This window comes from Citrus sinensis, chromosome 2, assembly GCF_022201045.2.
Source record: "Citrus sinensis cultivar Valencia sweet orange chromosome 2, DVS_A1.0, whole genome shotgun sequence".
Classification (NCBI taxonomy): Eukaryota; Viridiplantae; Streptophyta; class Magnoliopsida; order Sapindales; family Rutaceae; genus Citrus; species Citrus sinensis.
The window spans coordinates 17,395,742-17,419,631 of NC_068557.1; the positions used below are offsets into that span (position 1 = coordinate 17,395,742).

At 29.8% G+C, this 23,890-nt stretch overlaps 1 protein-coding gene and 2 long non-coding RNA genes across 5 annotated transcripts in view; all 3 read left to right on the plus strand.

Moving 5' to 3' along the window:
* The first annotated feature begins 16,527 nt into the window (after positions 1 to 16,527).
* The window catches only part of LOC102624268 (chaperonin CPN60-2, mitochondrial-like), a 43,595-nt gene continuing 36,232 nt past the window's right edge, over positions 16,528 to 23,890 (plus strand). Inside the window, exons 1-4 of one of the 3 annotated variants that reach the window (XM_052433773.1) lie at positions 16,528 to 16,668; positions 16,769 to 16,793; positions 16,931 to 16,991; positions 17,113 to 17,222. In XM_052433773.1, the coding sequence (XP_052289733.1) occupies positions 16,631 to 16,668; positions 16,769 to 16,793; positions 16,931 to 16,991; positions 17,113 to 17,222 (234 nt within the window). In that variant the 5' untranslated portion in view covers positions 16,528 to 16,630. Of the gene's footprint in view, positions 16,669 to 16,751; positions 16,794 to 16,930; positions 17,223 to 23,890 lie in introns of all 3 variants that reach the window. The other 2 variants (XM_052433790.1, XM_052433788.1) reach the window with 2 other exon arrangements.
* Positions 19,040 to 19,912, plus strand: LOC127899789 (uncharacterized). The gene is made up of 3 exons (XR_008051831.1): positions 19,040 to 19,148; positions 19,684 to 19,774; positions 19,868 to 19,912. It is a non-coding gene; the product is annotated as an uncharacterized LOC127899789 (long non-coding RNA).
* Positions 20,337 to 20,925, plus strand: LOC127899788 (uncharacterized). The gene is made up of 2 exons (XR_008051830.1): positions 20,337 to 20,519; positions 20,597 to 20,925. It is a non-coding gene; the product is annotated as an uncharacterized LOC127899788 (long non-coding RNA).

Sequence of the window (23,890 nt, forward strand, 5' to 3'; positions counted from 1 at the left end):
CAATCTTTAAAAGTCTCAACATTCAGAATTTGGCCAGTCTAGTTGTCTACTTTGCATCTGCTGGAGTATAATATCGCCAAGAGATTTTTCCGTTTCACTTTACGAATTTATATTACTTTGAGGAGGGAATTCAACTGACTACTAATATCTTACAATTGAAATTTAAATGTCGGTCTTTAAATTCTAAAAATTAAAGGCAAGCCCCATATGAAAATATAGATGTTAAAATCTTCATTTTTGTTTATTGATACTTTATTTGTTAGTATCATTATTTTATAGATATACTTGATGTCACACGATTGACTAAATATTAACATTAAAATGCAGATGGAAAGAAAAGATGATGGAGGGCTCCATAAAAGCATAAAAACAAACGGAGAGGGTGAAGCAAACTTTCAAAATTGCAACCATGAGAAGGAATTGACAAAGCTTAATGAAAAAATTGATGGGATGACTTTTAATCTTGCCGCTGTCATGTATGAACTTGGTGACCTGAAGAGGAACAGTTTAGATACTTATGCATTGGTACAAAAAATGTATAGTGTAGTTGAAGCACTTGAACATAATATAACTCATATGCAATCACACCCATGGAAGGAAAAGATGAACTCTTCTAGTAAAGATGTTCAAACTAGTAAAAATGAATCAAGTGGTCAAAATTTCGTGGGCAAGGGAGATGAGTTTGGGGTGAAGATCGCAGCGATTAAGGACAATATTGAAGACGCATGTGGTGAAAATTTATCATTGAAAAACCTATTTGCATATAGGAAACTGAAAGAGAACCAAATCTTCCACAACTGCCTTGAAACTACACAAGACCCGAAGTTTCTGAATTAACTGATATCAATTAACAAGGAATAAAATTACAAACTATTTATTTCTAGAAATATTATTCCTCAGGAGTTCAAATAATTTTACAGTTATCTATTTGAAGATTTCTACATGAAGATATGGCTTAAAGAATGCTGACTGCTCAAAATCACTGAAGCAACCAAGTCTATGATTATAAGCCAAATTTCATTATTTAACTGTATTGATCTATAATATATGAGATTGCATAATATAAATTCTTTGATAGATAAATGTGTCTAGTTATGGACGAAATTTATAAAATCAAATTTGGACTTCTCTTCTTAAAGATATTCACGATTTAGTGCACAAAGGTCATAACTCTCTTGAAACTACACAAGACCCGAAGTTTCTGCATTAACTGATATCAATTAATAAGGAATAAAATTACAAACTATACATGTCTAGAAATATTTATTCCTCAGGAGTTCAAATAATTTTATGGTTTTCTATTTGAAGTTTTCTACATGAAAATATGGCTTAAAGAATGCTGACTGCTCAGAATCACTGAAGCAACCAACTTAAAAAATGTATTAGTTCTTTGTTTCAGCCTCTTTCCCCTATAAGCACGACTGCCAGACATTACATGCTCATTTTTCTTACATTTCTACATGTTTTTTAATTTTTTTTTGTTTGTCAAATTATCGAACAAGTGTTTTGATTTTAAAGCATTGGTCATTACATGGTTACATAGCTGAAATCTCCACATAACCATCTCTCTACTCAACAACAAAATAATCATAACAGTTCTAAATATCAAATTACAAAGAATATATACAGTACTAACTTTGTTGATCAATATCCATTGCTTTCTTGTAATGATAGCTCCTAGATTTACCTTGAACATAAATTTTTTGAAAGCCCAAAAACTTGATTAATTGACAAAAAACTCTACTCAAATTTATTTAGATTGATTGACCAAAAACTCCACTCAAATTTGTTCCTTGATGAGATATTGTTTGCTACTTGCAAATATGAGTTTGAATTGTGTTTTGTTTATAGGAACTTATTCTACCAACAGTCAGCGGTTAACAAGTTGTATTTTTCAAAATAAATCGTGTGGGATCGTGTAGTTTGCTCAAGTCCGAGAAATTTTAGTGACCACCCCAACAATTTTAAATATTCTAACAATTTCACTAAAATAACATATTTTGTTTAATTACACAAAATTCATGGGAATACTTAATCACATTTTAAAGTTTATTTTACTATGTATCCTACAAAATTCATATTGGCTTTTCGTAATTTTATTAAATAGTAATGTCAGGCAAAACATGAAAGAGTTTCAACATTTAATTAATTTGAAAACTCAATACGATACTCAAAATTGATAAAATGATACTTAATTCATATCCTTAATGTTATAAGATAATTCGATTATCATGTAATCAAACTAATTTCAAAATCTATCAATCAGATATAGCTGTGCGGTTAGATTATTTTATTCTAATGCATGGCCATGGAAGATTAACGGAAGTTATATGTGTGTGTCTATATATATATTTATATATATCCAATGGTGCAATATATACAATAGCCTTTGATTTCTCATGGTATATTTTATTGGTTTACTAGGTTATAAAACCATATGCAAATGTTGAAAATTGGACTACAGTTTGAAATATGATGTGATATATCTCATTTGACCTTAGATTAATGTATCAAGTGCCCATAAAATATGGTTTACTTTATTAGTCTACAAATTAGCTTTTATTAGTATTTATATTTTACATATCAATTCATAATACATTATGGTAATTACGACTTTAATTTCCCACTTATTAATAAATAGGGGTAAATAGAAGTACTGAATATGTGTGTGTGTCCATTACTTCATATGTTTTAAAACTACAAGGAAAATCACCTCTACTAACCTTTACTCATGCCATTTTTATTACATTTTACTAATTTTCTTTTATAATACTATTTTGTAAAAGAAAGCTAAAATTGACTACTAAAAAATGTCTTTATATTTTTTATTACATTTTACATTAAAGTTGTAGTACATTATAAATGCAAAGTTTAATTTTGGGATATTATCATTCGTAAACCCTATAGATGCTATGTTATAAAAAATACTACAACACTTTGAGGGTGTATCAATCGTCCACCCTAAATTGACAAAAGCTATCTGTCGACCACCAAACCGTTAGCTGCTGTTTGAAAGTTAACAGAATTATAGCGAATTGACGATTTTACCCTTAAAAAGTATCACTTGTACATCCTTAAATTCTTTTATTATCATTTGTTACCCTTAAATTATCACTTGTATCATATAAAAAGACCAAATTACCCCTCTGGCGTTATCCTATTTAAACGACAAGTAACGATTTGGTGGACGGCATATACATTTTATCAACTTAGGGTGGACGATTGATACACCCTCAAAGTGTTGTAGTATTTTTGATAACAGAGCATCTATAGGGTATACGAATGATAATTTCCCTTTAATTTTTAATAACATAACACTTCAATAAAATCAACATCTTAAGTGTGATGTATGATATAGAATGGTATAGCACTTTAAATAGGCTATAAAATTAATAGGGAAGCGACTACCCACACCTCTAAATTTTACTTAAATGGTCATACATAACTCCTTAAATTAAAAAAATATAATATGTTAAATAAGTGTAAAATATTTTCAATATCAACAAAATTTTTTTAACATTATTTATTTTTCATATTCTTTTTACTAATATTAAAATCTATTTGACATACTACTAAAATTAAATAATTATACCTATCATTCACAATAATTTCACAATGATTTATAAAATTTATATTATTTTTTACAATTATGTCTACATTAATATCAATCTTAAAATCAATTTTTTAATTAATAGATTTTAGTTAATCCGTCAAGATAGACTAATAATAACTTAATATTAGCAAAATTTTCATTGTACACGTTATATTATCAACTATACTTATTATAACATTTTATTTGTATCATATGATATTTATTTATTATTTTTCTCTTATTACTATATTTATATTTATTTAGATTATTTTAATCCATCATTAAAAAAAGATTATTTTAATCAAAAGGTATAATAGTCATTTATGAAACTAAGAAGGTCTGTGTGACCATTTATGAAACTAAAGGGATCTGTATGATTATTTAAGCAAACCTTAGGGGGGTGAGTGACTTTTTTCTAAATTGATATTAATTTAAAATTAACAAATTAATGTTTACCCGCAACCTATAAGTTACCTGTTATATTTTAATTAATTATCTAATTATGTATTATATTAAATGAATGATTCAACTTAAAACTTTTACATCTAAGGGTCCACATTAATCCCACTATCAACACTATAAAAATCCATACAGCATCATAGAGAAATCCTATTTTCAAATTACACCACTACTTAGTCCAAAGAATTAATGATAGGATTATTGTTAATGAAAAAAAATTATTTTTGAAATATGATGGTTTCAATTAAAATGATTTTATTAGGTTCAAGTTTATGAAGAAGAAATTAAAAAAAAATGAAGGACGAAGTTCATGGGCGCTAAACTGATAATTAGGAACAAAGAAAGTAGAGAGATGAAGTTCAATTTCAGTTTAGATGAAGATATTAATATTAAAATAAAAAATATTTAATTACATATAATTTAATAATTACGAGACATGTTCAGGAATAATATTACTGAAAAATTTTAATTTAGGCATATACATTGTTATTATTGACAAATTAATACAATATGGGCGTACCCAACAAAAATTTAAGGAGGGCTTTGCCCCAAACTCTTTTTCAAAGAACTAAATAAAAAGAATTTAAAAACAACTTCTAAATGATAAATACTTGTAATTTTGTTGAGAGAGTGCTGTTAATTTAGTGGTTTTAGAGACTTAGGAGGCGTTTGTTTTTTTGTCTGAAATCTAAATAGATTTGAATTAGTCTGAATTCTGAATAGATTTGAATGTCTGAATCTGAATAATATATTTGTTTTTTCGTCTGAATCTCAAAAAATAAATATTAAGTTTTTTTTTTCAACTTAAAAAACCGAAAATATGTATTTTTACATTTGTATCCTTATTAAATTTGAATGTCAAATAAATAATATATTAAATACCATAATATTTTAACATTTATATGCAAAATGCACCCATGATATCTGACAAAACAGGCACAACTATGCAAGCGGCAACCTACCATTCCAAATAAAAACAACATAGAAAGGGCTGATATTATGGATTATCCTGCACCAGATAGTGATGCCTCTGTCAAATCCCTTGGAATTTTCCTGCCAACAGAAAAGAAATAAGTAACAATATAAACCCTGTGATTTTATCCATGTGATTTACTAATACAGCCAATGCATAAAAAGATTGATTTGCTTCTGGCCTACCGATTTAAATAAAAAGATACCGGTTGGATATAAAATTTAATAGAATCACCAACTTTCAAGTATAACGGGATGGACGAATTATAAATATTAGCAAACAAGTAAAAACTTCAGTCATAAAAACCGCAGATCAAATTGACCGTCCTGCAACTCGGAATCAAGCCATTCATAAATCAAACGCAGAGAGAGAGGGGGGAGAGAGCAAGAGAGGGAGGGGGGAGAGAATTGATGAAGTGAAGCGGATCGGGTGATGTGAGTTTCTTGAATCAATATTTTTTTTTTTAAATTCACCACCTTCACTAGTCCAATACCAAGAACAATAATCGTTTTCTTTTTCAAGTAAATATAATTCATCGCCCTCACCGTCTCCTCTATCGGTGTCTACGTGTCTGGCCTGTGACAATAAATAACGTCGACGTAGTCCATGTCGAGGCGTTTCAAGGAAGCTTTGGTGCCCTTGACGATGTGTTTTCTGGAGAGGCCTTTATCGTTGGGGGCCCTGGCCGCCCCAAAAGATCTTGGTGGAAACGACGATGTCGGATCGCTTCCACCCGAGCTCGCGAATGGCCTGGCCCATGATCTCTTCCGCGCGGCCGTTGGCGTAGACCTCGGCATTGTCGAAGAAGTTGATGCCGTGGTCGCGGGAGCACTGCAAGAGCGACTTCGCCTCCGTCACGTCCAGCTGGTTCCCGAAGCTGACTCACGCTCCGTACGAGAGCTGGCTCACTCTCGGCCCCGTTTCTTGAATCAATATTTCCTTGGCCCTGATTTTAGATTTAGGGTTTCAGTAGAAAGAGAGGGGGGAATCGATTTTGGAAGGAGAGGAAAAGAAGAAGCTAATTTCAAGGTGTTTAATTTATATCGATAACTTTTTAGCAATTAGAACGATGCCGTTTAGATTTAGGAAAATTGAAAAAATTAAAATAAAATTAAAATTACTTCTCCAATTAGCATCAATGTTTGGTTATGATACTATAGTATCAATGATCACCGACACTTATATATAAAAGACGTGAAAATCCGCTTAGGTCATCAAATGTTGATACTTTTTTATTTAGTATCAGAAACTTAGTATCATTGTTTCTCATTTTTCCAGTAGTGCCACAAGAGTTCCAACATTTAAAATTAATAATTATTGTCCTGATTTTTTTTAAATTTAAAAGAAAATAATAGAATTTAAGTTTTTGAGACGTTCAACACGTTTAAGTGAACAGTAAAAAAATAATTAACCGCCCCAAATTAAATTATAACCTTTTTATCTAAGCCCCCAATAATTTAATTGTTTGAGTCCGCCATTGCTTTAATTTTATATAAAACATTTTAATGCAAAATTACTCATCATGCAAATAACTATTAAAGATAATTTGTCATAAGTTAATATTATATAATTTCTTTGAATCTTGAAATTTTTACTTCTAACATCATATTACATAAAAATTGAAATAGTTTAAGTAAGGTTTTTTAAAATCATAAATAATGTACAAAATAAAACTTAATGAAGGATTATTTGAACCCAAATTCTCATTTGACTCAGTATTAAAAAAATTTATTATTAAATTGTCTCTAACATAAGATACTGTTATGGACTTAATAATGCGTATTTCATCTTGAAGTCATCTCTAAATTTGCTTAATGTATACAGAAAAAAAAATTGTTTCATAGTTATTAATTTTCTTCAACTCCTCTAGTTGAAAACAGATCAAACTGAGTTGTTAAATATTGGATTTGGTCAAAACTATATCACTAGTCAAGCTATTCTAGATTCAAACAATCAAATCTATTTCATTGAATTCGAACTATATAAGAAAGAGGAAAGCCATGCCATTGAAAAATATTGTGGGCTTTAGTTTAGTTGTTTAATTGATTATTGATTACAACTATAATTTTATTATTACTTTATTTTTTCATGATATTATATATGTTTTATAGCGGTTTAATGACAATAATGGGCAAAAAAATTAATTCCACTTAATAAGTTGAGGGATTTGGTTTTTGGGTATGAACAGGTTACGGGTTGGATAGATAGAAGAAGAAGAAGGAGAAGAAGAAGAATGGAAGAAAAAAGTTGCAGAAAATCATGAATTAGTTTCAAAGGTATATTAGGTATTAAGATGGATTTATAAAGTATAATATAAACTTTTAAATTTTAACAATGGTTTTAATGAGTAAAGGAATTTTGAAACTAATCCGGTGGATTTAAAATGTACTCATTAAAACTTAATTATTTTTTTTTGTTTTTTGAAAAGACTAAAACTTAATTATTTAAAATTAATATATTAGTGTATAGAATAATGAAGCGATCAAGGTAATTTTTACAGCATAAATAATCCTACTCTTTTATGAAATAGTAACTCTTGGAATTGTCTGATTAGATTATCAGAAGATGTTTGCTTGTGGATGCCAACTGACGTTACAAAGTGATAAATGGATGAACGCACTGTTAACGGGATAATAAGTTGTATATGTAGGATTAACGTGTGTGTAGAAGAAATCTTGCGGTTATAATAGACTTGAAAGGTATAGTCCGTGCACATCTCACTATTTGGTGCGTATGAATTTTAGCAATTGATAAACCGTGAAATCAATCAAATCATTACCGGCTATGACTAACATGATCAGCCATAATTATTTCTTGTCTCCAAAGAATTATTAGTAAACAGTAAAAGGAAGGTCTTCAATGTGAAGAATTATCTGTGAATTCTTGTTCCTAAGTTCGATCCATTGTGTACGTGAGATGAAACTAAAAAATTAAAAAAGAAAGAAATTAACAATAAAGAAGAACGATCAAGAAGAAGACGAAGAATAAAAAAAAAAGGGAATTAAGAAATAAAGAAGACGAGGGGTGGAAAATAGTATTGAATGAGAAATGAGAAATATGATTTTCCTTTTTTTATTCTTAATGTAAATTTCACAGCAACAATTAGAGCAACATTCACGGAACAATCTCTGTACCAAGTAAAGCCGACAAATATGGCCCTTGCTTTAGCCATAGGGTTTCCTTCATCCAGATTATGCCTTAATTTTCTCTGATTCCTCTAAGAATTGATAAAGCAATAATGCATGACAGATATAGTTTTCTCTGCTTAGTAGGGATCAATGCATGCATGAAAAAGTTGAGGACGATAAACGACTAGTCGTTTTAACACCATACGATGGTTTTAAGCTAAACTATTCGACGATTGTTCTGCTGCAACACATGGGCCAAGATGAAGAATTTATGGTAAATTTAAGTTATGTTGTATTTGGAATATTTGGCGTCGAATTTTTTCCTAATTCCAGATCCATTTGCCCTTGTGACCAAATCTAATCTTGTTAGTTCTTTGAAGGGCTTGTTTTGGCATCATGAATAATTTTCTAAAGAAAATTTCATCTCAGGTATTATAGTATTGGGAGATGGTTAAAATAAATAATTTTATCAGTGTAAGTATTGAATACTAGTGAATTCAAATACAAAGTTTTTCAATTAAAAGTAAAAAACGAAATAAATTAAATCCTATTACACCACTTTCGCAGGTAATCACGGTTGCATTTAGCGTATGCAACAAGCCTTTAAACCCCTAGGCAGCCCTAGTGGACGAGTTTAGTCTCGTGAGGGTTTGTAGCGACGATACCCACAAACATCATCAATCCCTTTAATAATATTTATCTTAATCTTCATTACTACCAAAATGAATGCTCCGTCCTCTCACAAGGGCAACATTATCAGAAACCTCACCACAATTATCACAGAAGCATTGTGCCATTATGCTCATTGCCGAAACTTCATCTAAGAAGGCTTTTGACAAGCTACCTCAAATTCTTTCAATGTCCTCGTAGAACTTTCACTAGAGTTTGTCTCGTTCTGGTAGCAATAGCTTGTGGTGATATATTTATCAAAATCTTTCATGAACGTTTTGGTATGCTTGGCCTAATAAAATGAAAAAACAAAGAAAAAAATGAAATGAATATATGCTTTAAAAAATGAGTTAACTAAATTAAAATTTTTAAAAGACTAATAACTAAATTAAATTTTTTTAAGACTAACCCTTCGCAAGCCTTCGCCGGTCTCATCGTACTCCCCAACTATCGGGTCGCCAATGATCAGACCACCAACATTATGATCATTTATCTGCATATAAAAGTCGTTAGAGAAATACAATCCATAAATTTATTGCTTAATATATTCTTTGTAATTTTTTTTTTTAACAAATTGAGCTACAATTCATGTTTCTTTTTAAAATTAAATTAACCAAATAGTATTTCTAAATTTTAACACTCAAGTCCTGCTCATTTTAATTTTTTATGTTGATATCATTGTCCATTATTGATCATTATGAAAATTCTAATAGAATGTGGAATTGTCATTTTTACCCTTACAAAGAAACAACTGAAGGTTGAGGATATTTAAACCATAAAAATATTCTTTGTACCACCTTTTAATTAAATAATTTATATTAAAAAATACTCATTCATTAAATTATTTTATGGACGAAGAATAAATCTCTGTAATTTACAACTATTTATTCTTTATCCATGCTATCTTTCATCTTGCACAAAAATAACCATTCGTATAAACTAAAAAAGAAAAATCCTTAGGAAAGGTGTAGTTCAAGAATTTCTAGGGAATATGAATGACAAGTTTATAAATAACAAAATTTTAAGAGCTATAAATCTTATATTTGGAGCATCTATGAAAAAATAACAACATTTTCAAATCAAACCACTACTTAGACCAAAGGACCTATGTTAGGATTATTGTTGATGAAAAAAAATCTGTTTCTGAAATATGATGGTTTCAACCAAAATTATTTTATTAGGTTTGAGTTTATGACAAGTAGAAATTAAAAAAAAAATGGAGGATGAAGTTCAGGAGTGCTAAATTGTTATTTAGGAATAAAGAAAGCAAAGGGACGAAGTTCGGTTTCCATTTAGATGAAGATATTAATATGCAAATAATAAAATTTAATTACATATAATTTAAGAAGTATGGGACATGTTCATTAATAATATCATTGAAAACATTTAATTTACGCATCTACACAGTCACTTTGGTCATAGTTTGTTATTATTGACAAATTAATATATTTTTGTCACATATTATTTTTTTATTGACATATTCAAATAATTTATTTTATATTAAAGAGATATTATGTTATAAAATTTTTGTTATTAAATCATGTTAATTTTTCATGCATTTTGGAATTTGTACGTGAGATTACATTACTGCACATACAATGTCACTCATTCTAATAGTGAAATTAGGTCGATGGATTCAAGTGTAAAAATTTTTGAAACAATCTGGACATACATGTTAAGATTTAGAAACCTTTGACTCTTTTGATTTTTCAGCAAACATCAGGGATGGCAATGTTAGTAACCATGCAAACACATGCATCTAAACCGTTATGCAACTATTTGGTTTGGTCTAATGGTTATATCACTAAATGAAAAACAAGGGGTACCTAACGTGGATTACAAAATAGTTGGACCTTATATAGATGTTAAATTATTGTTTATTTATTTTGAATATCACTTTTACTACTTATTCATAGTTATAATATTATAAACTTACACGTTTTCTGAGTTGCTCCAGATCCTGTGCTTTTGTAGTTTGTGTTATATGTCTGCGACATTGAAAAAAAATAGTGTTACACAAATAATTAATTTATATTTTATCTCTAACTAGTATTTACTATAATGTGAAAAGCAATTATACCCCAATGGTGTCATTTCCACATAATTTTGCTCGAAGTTGGCTAGTGCAAGGCCGATATACTTAGATCCAGGATCAACAGCTATAATATTTTTCTTAAGAGCTTTACATTCTCTCAAAAGATTCTTGGCAATTTTGAGACTCATTGAGGATTTTATTTTAATTAACCAACAAAATTTCTTTTTGCCAAACGATTATGCTTGTTTTGATTTGTGCTCCTTAAATTAGATAGATAATAATGTATTTGATCATGTTTTTTTTTTAAATATAAAAGAAAAAAATCATTCATTGTACATGTATTTGTGCTCCTTGAATTAGGTAGATAATCATGCATCTGATCATGTTTTTTTTTTCAAAAATATAAAAGAAAAAAATTATTTATTGCACTTGTATTTGTTTGAGGTTGAATCACGACATAAAACATCTATGCTAATTTTTTTTTTTTTCAACATCCAATTAAAATCCTGGTTCTGCCACTGATTAGAAGACTTGGGTCAATTTTAAATTTTTGCTAGCATGTGAGCGGATTCAAGAGACATTGTGAACTCAAGGAACATCTCTATTCATTCCATCAGCCCATAAATATCACTAATGACCCAAAAAACCTCAGTACGAGAGCTAGAGACACAATTAATAAGTTCATGAGCCACTACACAATTGGCTTGATCATCACCAGCATGTTCTACCACTTTATTAGATCGGCCTGGATTTGCTCTTGCCGTGCAAACAACAGAATCCCATCTAAAGTTAGATTAATTACATCTTATCCTTCATTAAAAAATAAATAAAATTACATGTTATCCTAGGTTGCAATGTTAGATTTCATAATTAAAGAATAATACTTTTATATTTGAATTATCTTTATTTTCAATTATTTTTTATAATTAATTTTTTAGAGTATGTATTCATAGAATAAGGTACTTTATGTCCCATTTTATTTAATATACTTCTTTCTACTTATGAAATTTTATGGTCATAATAAAATATTAATTTTTAATTTAGCCCAAGATAATATAAAGCTTTGGGTCCGCCCCTGGTTAACTTATTGACTAGCGACTAAATAGACGATGTTTGGGTTGCCTCTCCGATGATTGAAATTTTTTTCTTTTTTTTTTGTGAAAAAAAGAAAATACTCAAATAGTTTTATTTTTAAATTAAATTAAAGAAGTTGTTCTTACTGAAGTACAAGACGCAGTTCCTACGAAATAAAATTAAAGAATGAAGAAGATAGAAATTGTAAAAGCTAGCTGCATACACAGCTTTTGGGCATGTATTAAAGGACAAATTAATCAAGCACGCCACCAAATTGGAACGCATTCGTGATTCACCCGATGGTGAGTTGCATAAAGGAGACTTTGCATAAAAGTACAAACTCATTAATCATTAAGACATGAAGTAGTTGTAATTATTTAATTGTAATAACTTTAATTATCAACTTCTAAAATTTATGGTAACGTTATCAATAAAATTCCGAAGGATGAAAATTGTCAATCAGTCTCATTAATAACGGCAACTTCTTGCTCAATGTCACTCGCTTTCACTCTTAATTTTGAATATTTAAGTAGTTTTCTTATTAATTAAATTGAATAAGTTGTGGTTTGTGTGTAATCACTCGAGTTTCAGCAATAATGAGTAGGGTTAGTGTTGGTATTTGCACAAAATTGTTATAACTACAATTATTAATAGTTGAAGAACACCAAATTTATTTATTGAGTAGTGTTACACATCTCAAAATTTTTATCATAAATGATATGACATTCATCAAATTGATTGGTGAGATATTACAATTAATTTACTTAAATTTGATAAGAAATTATGAAATTTAATGAATGACATGTTATTTAGAATAAACTTTGAGATAATAGGAGTCTATTACCACTCTTATTTTTTTAGACTTGGCTAGGACTGAAAAATGATGTTGAATCGTTAATAGGAAAATCATTCAAGAAAACATAGAACGACGATGCAAGGTAGCAAGAATATTAAAAAATATGTTAGAGCCGGTTAGGGATGGCAATTGGCACCGCCCGCGGCGGGTTTGTCATTATCAAAGCCAAACCCACACAAAATTTAAATTACCAAACCCACCTGCAACCCATAGCGGGTTTTAATTTTTTTAAGAAAACCCACCCGCTAAGGATTTTGACAATTACCAAACCCGCATTGGTATCCGGCGGATTTTTTGGGGGATTTTTATATTTAAAATCACAAATGTTAAATATATAAATTTACAATAATAACCTCAAATTCCACATAACATATTCAATTTTAAATTTAACTAATATAAATGAAAAATTAAAATTTCAACATCAATCCAACACAAAATTTTAAATTTTAAGTATAAAATACACAAATCCATTAAAAAAAACGACAAACTAATATCTAAAAATAACAATTACATCTCATATTATCATTCAACACAAGCTCCAAGAAAGATGTTCATTTCATTCACCATCATTAGCAACCATCCAACATGATGCCTACAATAATGATTAAGATTAATATTTTCCAAAAAAATAATATTTTTCAAATACTAATCCGAAAAAACTTATATAATGAACTAATTCATGCATTAAGTTAAAGAAAAATAGTCCATACAAAAACATTTTGGTTATTTGGCACTTTGCATTGTTATACACACTACACTTGTTTATACTTTGGTTATTTGGCGCTTTGCATAATTGCATTATTTTCTTTATATATTAAATATTTAAATATTTTTCAATTAAAAATATTTAAAAAATATTGCGGGTCTAGCGGATATCCATGTGGGTATTCGCCGGATATTGGGCTAATACCAAACCCACCCGCATCCAAATGCGGGTTTCAATTTGTAATACCAAACCCACCCGCAACCCACAAAATTATCCGAAGCAGACGGGTTTTGGCGGGTGGATTTGGGCGGGTTTGTAGACACAATTGCCATCCCTAGAGCCAGTTAAATGGAGAAAAATTTTAAATAGTTTTCATAAAGCATATTTTTATTTTTTTATTGAGCATAAAAATTGCATTAATCTCATGACAAAAGAGTATAAAGTTCTACTAAAACATTTTCCAGCCGAACTACAACACTAGTCGTCGAGGCGGAACTACATTCACGCCTAGCAAGGGTTGCCAAGGTTTCAAAATTTATTTTTAAAAAATAATGTGAAAACTAAAAAGTTTTCAAAATGATCCCCAATATATGTTTCAAGGCAACTCTCAATTTTCTTCATATTTTCGCAACCCCTAAATTAAAATCTTAATTCCACCACCGACTAGACGACTTTTGCAAATTCTGCTAGCTTTTGAGTTGATACTTTGCAATTTCAAGAGACAGGTTGAACTCAAAAAGCACTCATTCGTTCCATCAGCAGATGAATATCACTAATGACCTAAACAAACCTCAATACGAAAACCTTCAATCAGCCACTACACAATTGCGCTACTACAGTCATTGAATTCACATGGCAACAACATCCATGGTTGTGCACGTTTTAGCTAGCGTCTTTAATGCGCGCTCAAATTTAAGTTGGCAAAAATACATGATTTTTCTCTAAGCTCTGATTTTAATCTTGTGGGAAGGAGATGAATGAAATACTAATTTTTTTTTTAAAGGGTGAAAGACCAAAAAAGAAAAAAGCAGTACTTGAAAATTATAAGCTCAAAAGTTGTTTAACTAGCAATTCATTCATTTATTTTTTTAGAAGGAATAATTCATGAGTTTTCAAGTCAGCTTTAACGACAATGAGATGTGAAAATAATTGTTGCATCTTTAGAAAGTAGTCCTCTTATAAGAATGCACACATCCTTTTAAAGTACAGACGTTCAGATTTTATAAGCTCATATTACAATATATTTATGTAATATTCAGAAGTTTCATCGAGAGTTTTTAAGTTACATTTCACTCTTACCCCTCCTCATCATCAAATTAAATGTATACCCTTAGAATTGCACTTGTGACTTCTTGCTTCCATTGCAATGGTTAAGCCAATTATATTCGGGATTTAAATTTACGTGATTATAATACATTCTCGAAATGTAGCGAGACTAAAATGATAATCTAAGCCTGTTAAACTAAAACCAAAACAAATGGTTGATCGTGATTTCTTTTTCATTAGATTTTAATACTAATGTATGCATGGTGTAATGTTTAGACAAAATAGATGGGCGCTTAGTGTTATTTACTTAATTTGATATCTAATTTTGAGAACCACATTGGACTGGTCCCGTTGGATCTGACTGTCCATGTAGTCTATTTTGGTCTAAATAGGGATCAAACTTTGATTGAACTTTGGACTCAAATGTGGAATCAGTTAGGGGTGGGCATGAGTTGGTTTGGGTTAGATTTTAAAACAATCCGAACTAAATTATAAAAATTTGGGCCTGACCTAAACCAACCCAAATATTTTTAACCGAGCCTAAATAATTCATTTGGGTTTTGTTTGAATTTTATAATCAAAATATTTTTTACTTTGATAAATTTAATTATATCAAAATTATAATAATTATTAATTTTATTAATTATTACATTACTATTAAAATATGAAAAAATATAGTGGATAAAAAATTATAAATAATAGATTTTACAATAACTTTATCCTTAAATTAAAGAATATTAGAAAATTAAAATAAAATTTAATTACAAAAATCATTATTTCTCAATAAATGAGAACGTAAACTTTAACAATAAACTTTCACAAACATGATATCAATAAGTAAATTAAAAGAAAGAAAATAAAAATTAGTGGTATTAACCATATTAAAACACAAATTCAAACAATGTCAATACAAATCAAAACAAGATAAGACATCCCAACTCAGATATCAAAGCAATCCATTATAATCATTTCTATCCACAGTACTTTAATTAAAATAACAACCACAAGCTATACATGTAAAGATAGTTGTATTAAGGCTCCGTTTGATACAACTTTTCAAGTAGAGATTTTGATAGTAGAGCTTTTACAAATAGAGCTTTTACTTAAAAAATTTAGATGTTTGGTTGTCAATAAGAGCTTTTATTAAAAATTTATAAAATTACTTTAATAGGCAAGTTTTTTTAAGTTATGTTATGAAAATAATGTCAAATAAGTAGAGAATATTTTAGATATTTTAATATTTTAAAAAAAACTTTTCAACCTCTACTCTCAAAAGCTCAAAATTTGAGATTTCGTTAGTAGAGGCAAAATAGCTTATTTAAACTCTAAAAATTCTATAAAAAAAATAACCAAATAAAAACAAAAATTATGATAAGAGCTTATAGAATTAAATAAGCACTTATGAACATTACATAAGCCATACCAAATAAACACTAAATAAATAAAATAAAAGAGTAAATGAATAGAATATTTCATGTAACTGAGCAATCTCGAGCTGTTTACGAATATATGTGGAAAGTGTCCTAAGTTTAATATATAAAATGGTTCTGAATAAAGAGAATTTGAAAGACAAATTGAAAGAGCGAGCAGGCACTAAGATTTCCTCATTTCAATCTCATTCAGGTATATTTGATTAGTAAAGTGAAAGACCCCGAGTCCGAGTCCGAGTCCGAGTCCGAGTCCGAGTCCGAGTCCGAGTGTCCAACTAGAAAATTCATTAAATACGCACCTTCTAACCGACTCAATCCCACCACAAGGGACCCACAAAACCCACCCAACCAAACAAAACTGCCTTTTAAGTCTCATTAAGTCTCTGTTCTGTTTTGGTCAATCGAATTCCTCTGTCCTTTCTGCGCAACAAAATCACAAACGATGTTGCGCCATGCCTCTAACCTCGCCTCCAAAGTCAGGTGCACTTCTCCTTCACAGTTTACCAAATTTTTATTTTGTTTACTTTGTTTTCCTTCCACTTCTCTCATTTTGTTTATGTTAGTTAATTTGATTTTGTAGGTTGCTTGATAACAATTTTCAGCCGGTGATGATTCATTCATTCATTTATTAGTGTTTTTTGTTTCCTTTTTTCAAATAATAATAACTAATTCTGGCTTGGCTTATTCAGTTCAATTGATTAATTTCGTTGAGTTAATTTCGTTGAATTTAATTCTGTGTCAGGTTCATTTAACTCGGAGCAGACAGTATACCGCGGCGGAAGTCACTAAAAGATTTTTGGATTGTGAAACATCTTCTGGATTTTCTTAATTAAGAAATTAGATTTGCTGTGAATGGGAATGGAGTTAATTAATGGATACAGATCATCTGATCAAATTCAATTGACATCTATCTTCTGTCTGCAGGCACCAATTCTAAAGTTAAAAGGGAGAATTTTATATGCGGGAGGATGCGGAAGTGCCAGACCAAAGACAAGGGGCTAGAATGGCAATTGATGCACTTGTGGGAAATTTATACAGCACAGCACAACCCATCACATCATTCGAACAAATAGCCCTGGTTTTCTTTCTCACTTTAGACTCTTGCTCAATTTAATGATAATCCACAGAAATATATTTCATTTTGACGCGCTTTTTTTCCCATTTTAAATTGAAGTTTGGAACGGCTGCAGCAAATGGTGACAGAGTGATTGGCGAGCTCATAGCCAAGGCTTTTGAGAAAGGTTTGGGAAACAATCTTCATGTGTTAGCTGTAAGTTGCTTCTTGAATTTTTCATCGTCTTTACTTTTTTCTTATCTGCTGTGCCTCTGATTCGGTTGTTATGTTTCAGAAACCTTCCATTTTGTTTCCTCTACTGTTTTATGTTTATTTTCTACTGCCTCACTACTATTGCAGGATCGGAAAACACCACCCAGTATTGAACTTCAGTTGTATTGGGGAATGACCCTAGACAGGGGCTATTTGTCACCTTACTTCATCACCAATCATAAGACGAAAGAATGTGTAAGCATTTTGAGATATCAATAAATTAATTGACGTTTTATGAGAAATTTGTGATTCTATAAAGGATAGATATATTGACAATGAAGTAATTGAGATTGCTTAGTTCTTACCTTGAAGATATAACTTTGGATCAGCCTTGTTATTAATCAACTAGTGATTTCATTTTTACTAGGTTTTACGAGATCCTTATATCATGATCCTTGAGAAAAAGGTTTCGAACTGCGTCTTCTTTGACTTATTGACAGAGATTGGACCAGTTAGAAGATATAATGGCACAGATGTACTGATCATTGCTGAAGATATTGAAAATGATCTCCTAGCAAGTCTTGTCTTAAATGGAGTGGCTACAGCAACCAAGGTGAACTTATACTTGACAGTGTTTTGCTGTTAAGAGATGGCCTACTTGAAGAATCTTCTATCATTCAATTATTCATTTAATTTTACAAAGTGAAGTTTCATATGTCTTCTCATTTTTTGTGGGTTCTGAATTGCTTGAAGGCTTGTGTCATAAAACCTCCTGGATTTGGAGAAAGTAGGAAGGCTAGCCTTCGGGACATTGCCAAATTCACGTATATGGGAAGGTTGGTTCATTTGATAAATGCTCCACCTTGCTTTGCATGATTATTATGTGATTTACAAAACAATGTGTTCCTTTCTTTCTCTTTTAGGTCATGACAGGAAAAGATTTTGAATGCGTATCTCTTGGCCATGCTGAGAAGGTGAGATATCAGATATCAGTGACTGGTATATAATTTTCTTTGGTGTGAAAAAAAGATTTATTTTACCTAAGTAGAGCACATCATGAGAACGTTCTTCTCATCCTTGTTTCTGGTGGACTTTAATCCTTTCTTCTGGTACAACTTTGGCATAGTAATATATTAATTTTCATTTCCTTGTGTATATTGACAAGAGAGACGAGGTTTTGCTCAAACAATATGTCTTAGCCCTCTTTTATCATTGTAGATTACGGTATCAAAGGATCAGACGGTTATCCTTCTTTGTAAGGCTTGCATAGGACACGAAAAGGTCTGTGTTGTGACATTTCACATGATTTTCCAACAAGTTATCAGAATTTTCAATTGTGTTTATAATTTGAAGCGACTCTGCTTTTCAGTTTATACTGTTTGGCTCTTTTGTGCTTCTTTGGGCTGTTTCTATATTTTTGGACAACTTGCTTACCCTTTCGCTAATTTTCTTTTCTTAAATATGTCTGTTGCAGTTGTTACAGTGGAGATTCACAATGGAAAATTTACAAGATTTCCTGAAGAGAGCTGTACAAAGCACTCTTATCTCGCTGCTGTTATAAAGGTTTGGTTATTTGGAATTGTAAAATTAGTTCTTCAAGAGCTTTGAAACTGACTTGTGCTGGGCATAGAATGAAAGTTCTCAGCCTAACATGACCTATTAGCACGATCCATTTGGGCCAAGTCATGACCAGGTCTAAACTCTAAATCCTGGTTGGCCAGCCAAGAAATTTGAATTTTCTTTTATCTGCTATTAAAAAAGTTGAATAAACTCATTTATAGGGAGGATCAATGATCAGGTCATTTTGGATAAAATGATTTAATTAATTGACTAATTCTTTGGATTCATATTACATTCCCATCTTCATATGATTTAATTGAAGTATAGAGTAGACTGATACCGTACAAATACTTTGATACTTTAAAATGGGAAAAAGAGAAGAAAAACAGTACCAAACAGTCAATTAGACATTATAATATATGTGAAGTTTTGGAACTGGATTTTGGTAGAAGTATATATTCCTTGCTAATAGGAACGTGCCAAGCTGAATTCAATATGCTTGAAAGGTTACAGTAATTGCATTTAGAAGACATGACTGCATCTTGCTCTGTTGTTGCATCATGCTATAAAGGAAATTTGGCACGTTGAGTCGTAAGATTGTTGAATTAGAGATGTTAGGTGAGGATGTATTCTGATTTGAAATGAAACGGGTGTGCTGTTGTTGTAAGGTCTGTGGAAGTAATAAAGCTGAAGTGCGTGAAAAGAAGGATAGAGTTGCTAATGCCATAAATGCTGTCAAGGCTGCAAAGGAAGGAGTTGGTAAACCTCTTATATTTTTGGCTTTTGTTTGGTCTATCTTGTTTGATTGATGCATGACATACAAATGTTATATGTATTCTGATGCATTTGCAGTTAGTGTGATGTCACTTTTATATGCCTGCAAGGAGTTGGATAAATTGCAAACTGCTAACCATGGTCAGAAGATTGGTGTCCAAGCTATCCAATATGCTCTAGAGGCATTCTCTATCCCTCTTTTTAATGATGTATGTGATATTTCTAAAAGGACTTATGGTCTATCTTTCTAAAGGCAGAGTGCTGCAAAGATTATTCTCCGTTTAAAGGTGAAAAGTGACATATACTTCACAAAATGCATGCGTGGTTTTCGTTTTGGGGCATGAGCCTTATCTTTTATGTATCTCAAGAGTGAATCATGGTAGAGAATATTGGTAACAAAATGTCTAGTTTTTCAGAGCCTTCTGATTGGTTGAGCCTGCATCTGCAGATGCTGGTGAGCGCGATTGCTTATAGCGCTGGAGTTGATGGGTCAGTTGTTAGCAAGCTACTCGAGGGATCCAAGCCTAAACCCTCGGTAAAGGTTTGCGTCTGTTTCCCCCTTTTTCGAATAATGGAAATTTGAAAAGGAAACGAGTGAAATTCGAGGGTTGGGAATTAAGGTGTGGGTACTTTGATCTACATTTGTGTCAGGTGAAAATGCAGATATGCTTATGCCAGAAATTGTTTTTCCATTGAAAACCATAAGAGCAGTCTTGGTGGAGGCTACAAGGTAACTAGTTATTTAAAACCTTTAAGCTTATGCTAATTTTTTATCTAAGCACATATTAATTCTTTCTTCTTGTGTAGTGAGATGTTAGCAAGACTTTGAAATTGAGGCTCTTAAGGTGGCTCAGCTTGTCTTTCCAAGAATATTTGCAAAGAAAGTTCCAGCTGATACAAGCCTCCAGAGTAAAACAAAGGCGTAATGGAGGCTTCTATCAGCTTTCACTGGGTGCTGTTATGGTTACGGTGATTTATAATCCAAATTCTCATGGCACATTATATTTATTTATTATTTGTTTGAAAAGCATACATTAAGCTTTTTCATAAACTATACACGAACAAGAAACGGAATATATTGGTCATCAGGAGTTGCGCCTTAGATAAATAATACATGGATGCTCCAACTTCTTATATGCAGTTTATTTTTTTTCTTTTTCCCCTTATTTTCCCTTTTCTATTAGAAGCAAAAATATTCTCGACATCCCATTTCTAATCTATGTATATAATATCCCTCCAATAAAATGTTGCCAGATTATGATTGCTATTACCATTAGCAAGAGGTGAGTGGTAGATTTGTTGTTTTGTTGCAAAATTAATATGTCAACTTTATTGCAAACTTTGCCCTTGAAATCGGAAGTCTCCAACTTCTTATATGCAGTTTATTTTTTTTCTTTTTCCCCTTATTTTCCCTTTTCTATTAGAAGCAAAAATATTCTCGACATCCCATTTCTAATCTATGTATATAATATCCCTCCAATAAAATGTTGCCAGATTATGATTGCTATTACCATTAGCAAGAGGTGAGTGGTAGATTTGTTGTTTTGTTGCAAAATTAATATGTCAACTTTATTGCAAACTTTGCCCTTGAAATCGGAAGTCTTCTATTTTTTTTTTTAATTTTTTGAAAAAATAAGAATGGTATTTAAATAAGAAGGGATATCGACGGAATTGAACTGATGGTGTGCTTGTTTATCAGTCACATTCATGTTTATTTTTCAGAAAATACAATCCATAATAAGAATCAATTTTATAGGACCACTCAAAATGAGAATGTGGAATAAAAATCTCATTTTTTAAACTGGTCTTTTTTTTTACCCTTATTGATATTTAAATTCAAAAATTTCTTGTTCACCCCCATATAAACACATAAAAAAAATCAATTACTGCAATAATTTTATTATTTAAAATTAAAATTTATAAAAAATTATAATAAAACAATTTTTTTTTCTGGAAAACTAGTTTAGCGTAATATTATTAAGAAATATACATACATTTTAGTTTTATTAGTTTAGCTCAATTTTGCTTTTTTTTTTTTTGGAAGTCAGTGTTTTATATTTATTTTAGTGCATGTAATATGTAAAAATAACTTGATTTTACCTATTTTGATAAATTTACGTTATTTTGGATTTAAATATAAAAGGTATTAAAACTCCATTTATATCAGTTTTTTTAATTATTAATAATGTTCTCTTTGAGAAGGATATAAGTCTTCCATCACTTTCATTTTGTGTCACATTATAATTTGTGATACATTTGGCAACTCGCATTACATTGTATTGCAATTGCATTAAAACACTACTCTTATGCTAACTCATGCTTGGTTAAAATTTTTAGTTGCATTGCACTACATTTAAAAGTTGGCTAATATAAGAAAAGGTGTATAAAATAGATTCGCAGGGGAGACGGTGGTAGGGTTTCAGCTGTATTATATTCAAACATTGTTTATATTTTAATTATAATCATATAACTTTTATTATTTAATGAATTATAGGGAATTTAAATTTATTATATATTAATTTATATTTAAATAAAAATTTAATTTAATTAATAATAAAAGATAGTAACACACCTAAATATTTAATAAATAAATGATTATACATTATTTTATTTCATTAAATATATTCATTTTAATTATTTACTTTAAATATGAAAAAAGTATTTTAATTTTATTTTATCATTTATTATTCAATAAAAATTAATTTATAACTTAATATCATATTGTTTTATAAATATAATATAATTTAATTTAATTTATATTATGTAATTATATAATATTATACTTTTAAATATAATATTAAATTTTACTACATTATAATATGATTATACTATATTCCAATAACTAATATATAGAGATAAATTAGATTATAATATAATATTATTAATATTATAACATAGTATTGTAGTGTTTTATTATTTAATCATAGTATATGATTAAATCATGTTTATTATAAAATTAATATATAAAAATAATTATTTAATACTTAATTTCAATAATTAATAATGGAATCCTAAAATATTAATAAATTTAAATAATATTAATTTAATTTTGGCATCAATATAAAAATAATATTATTATCATAATATTGTCTATGTTGCGCCAAACATAATATTGCAATGTAGATATCCTAATGCAATACATCGTAACACAATACAATTAATGCAAAAAGTGTGCCGAACAAATCCATAAAGCACAAAAATTAAAGAAAGTGAAAGGACAATAAAAACAGGCAAAAAAATAAAAACAGGTCGTATTCTTTAGTCAAGACTCAAGGGTGGAAATTGATACTATTTGCAATTATTAGGTGAAAAATTGATTTTCTTTTTCCCAATGGATATAACATTGATGGATGATACAGATTTTATACAGTTGGCGCAAAATTGAATTAATTTAAATTTTTGTAGCATTTTCTATATTGGAGTAATATTCAAATCAACAGCTGATAATATCTTTAAATTTCAATAACTTTAATTAGCATCATCAACAATCAGTTGAAATATTATCAATATAATTCCTCGGGAGGAAAATTGTCGGCTAGTCTTATTAGTCAGCACGATTTCTTGAGTCATTATCACTCAGACTCACTCATAAATTTGAATATGTAGGTAGATTTCTAATTAATTAAATTGAATAGTTGTGTTTTGTACCCGTGATCACTTGAATTCCACTAATAATTATTAAAAGTTGAAGAGCATCAAATTTATTTTTTTTTCAAACTTGTCGAGGATTGAAAAACATTGTTGAATCATTAATAGGAAAATCATTCGAAAAAACGTAGAATGAGGATGCAAGACAGCAAGAATATTAATAAGTATGTTAAAGCCGGCTAAATTAAGAAAATTTTATGTAAAATGTAATAAAAAATATAAAGACATTTTTGAGTAGTCAATTTTAGCTTTCTTTTACAAAATAGTATTATAAAAGACAATTGGTAAAATGTAATAAAAATGGCACGAGAAAAGGTTAGTAGAGGTGATTTTCCTTGTAGTTATTAAAACATATGAAGTAATGGACACACACACATATTCAGTACTTCTATTTACCCCTATTTATTAATAGGTGGGAAATTAAAGTCGTAATTACCATAATGTATTATGAAT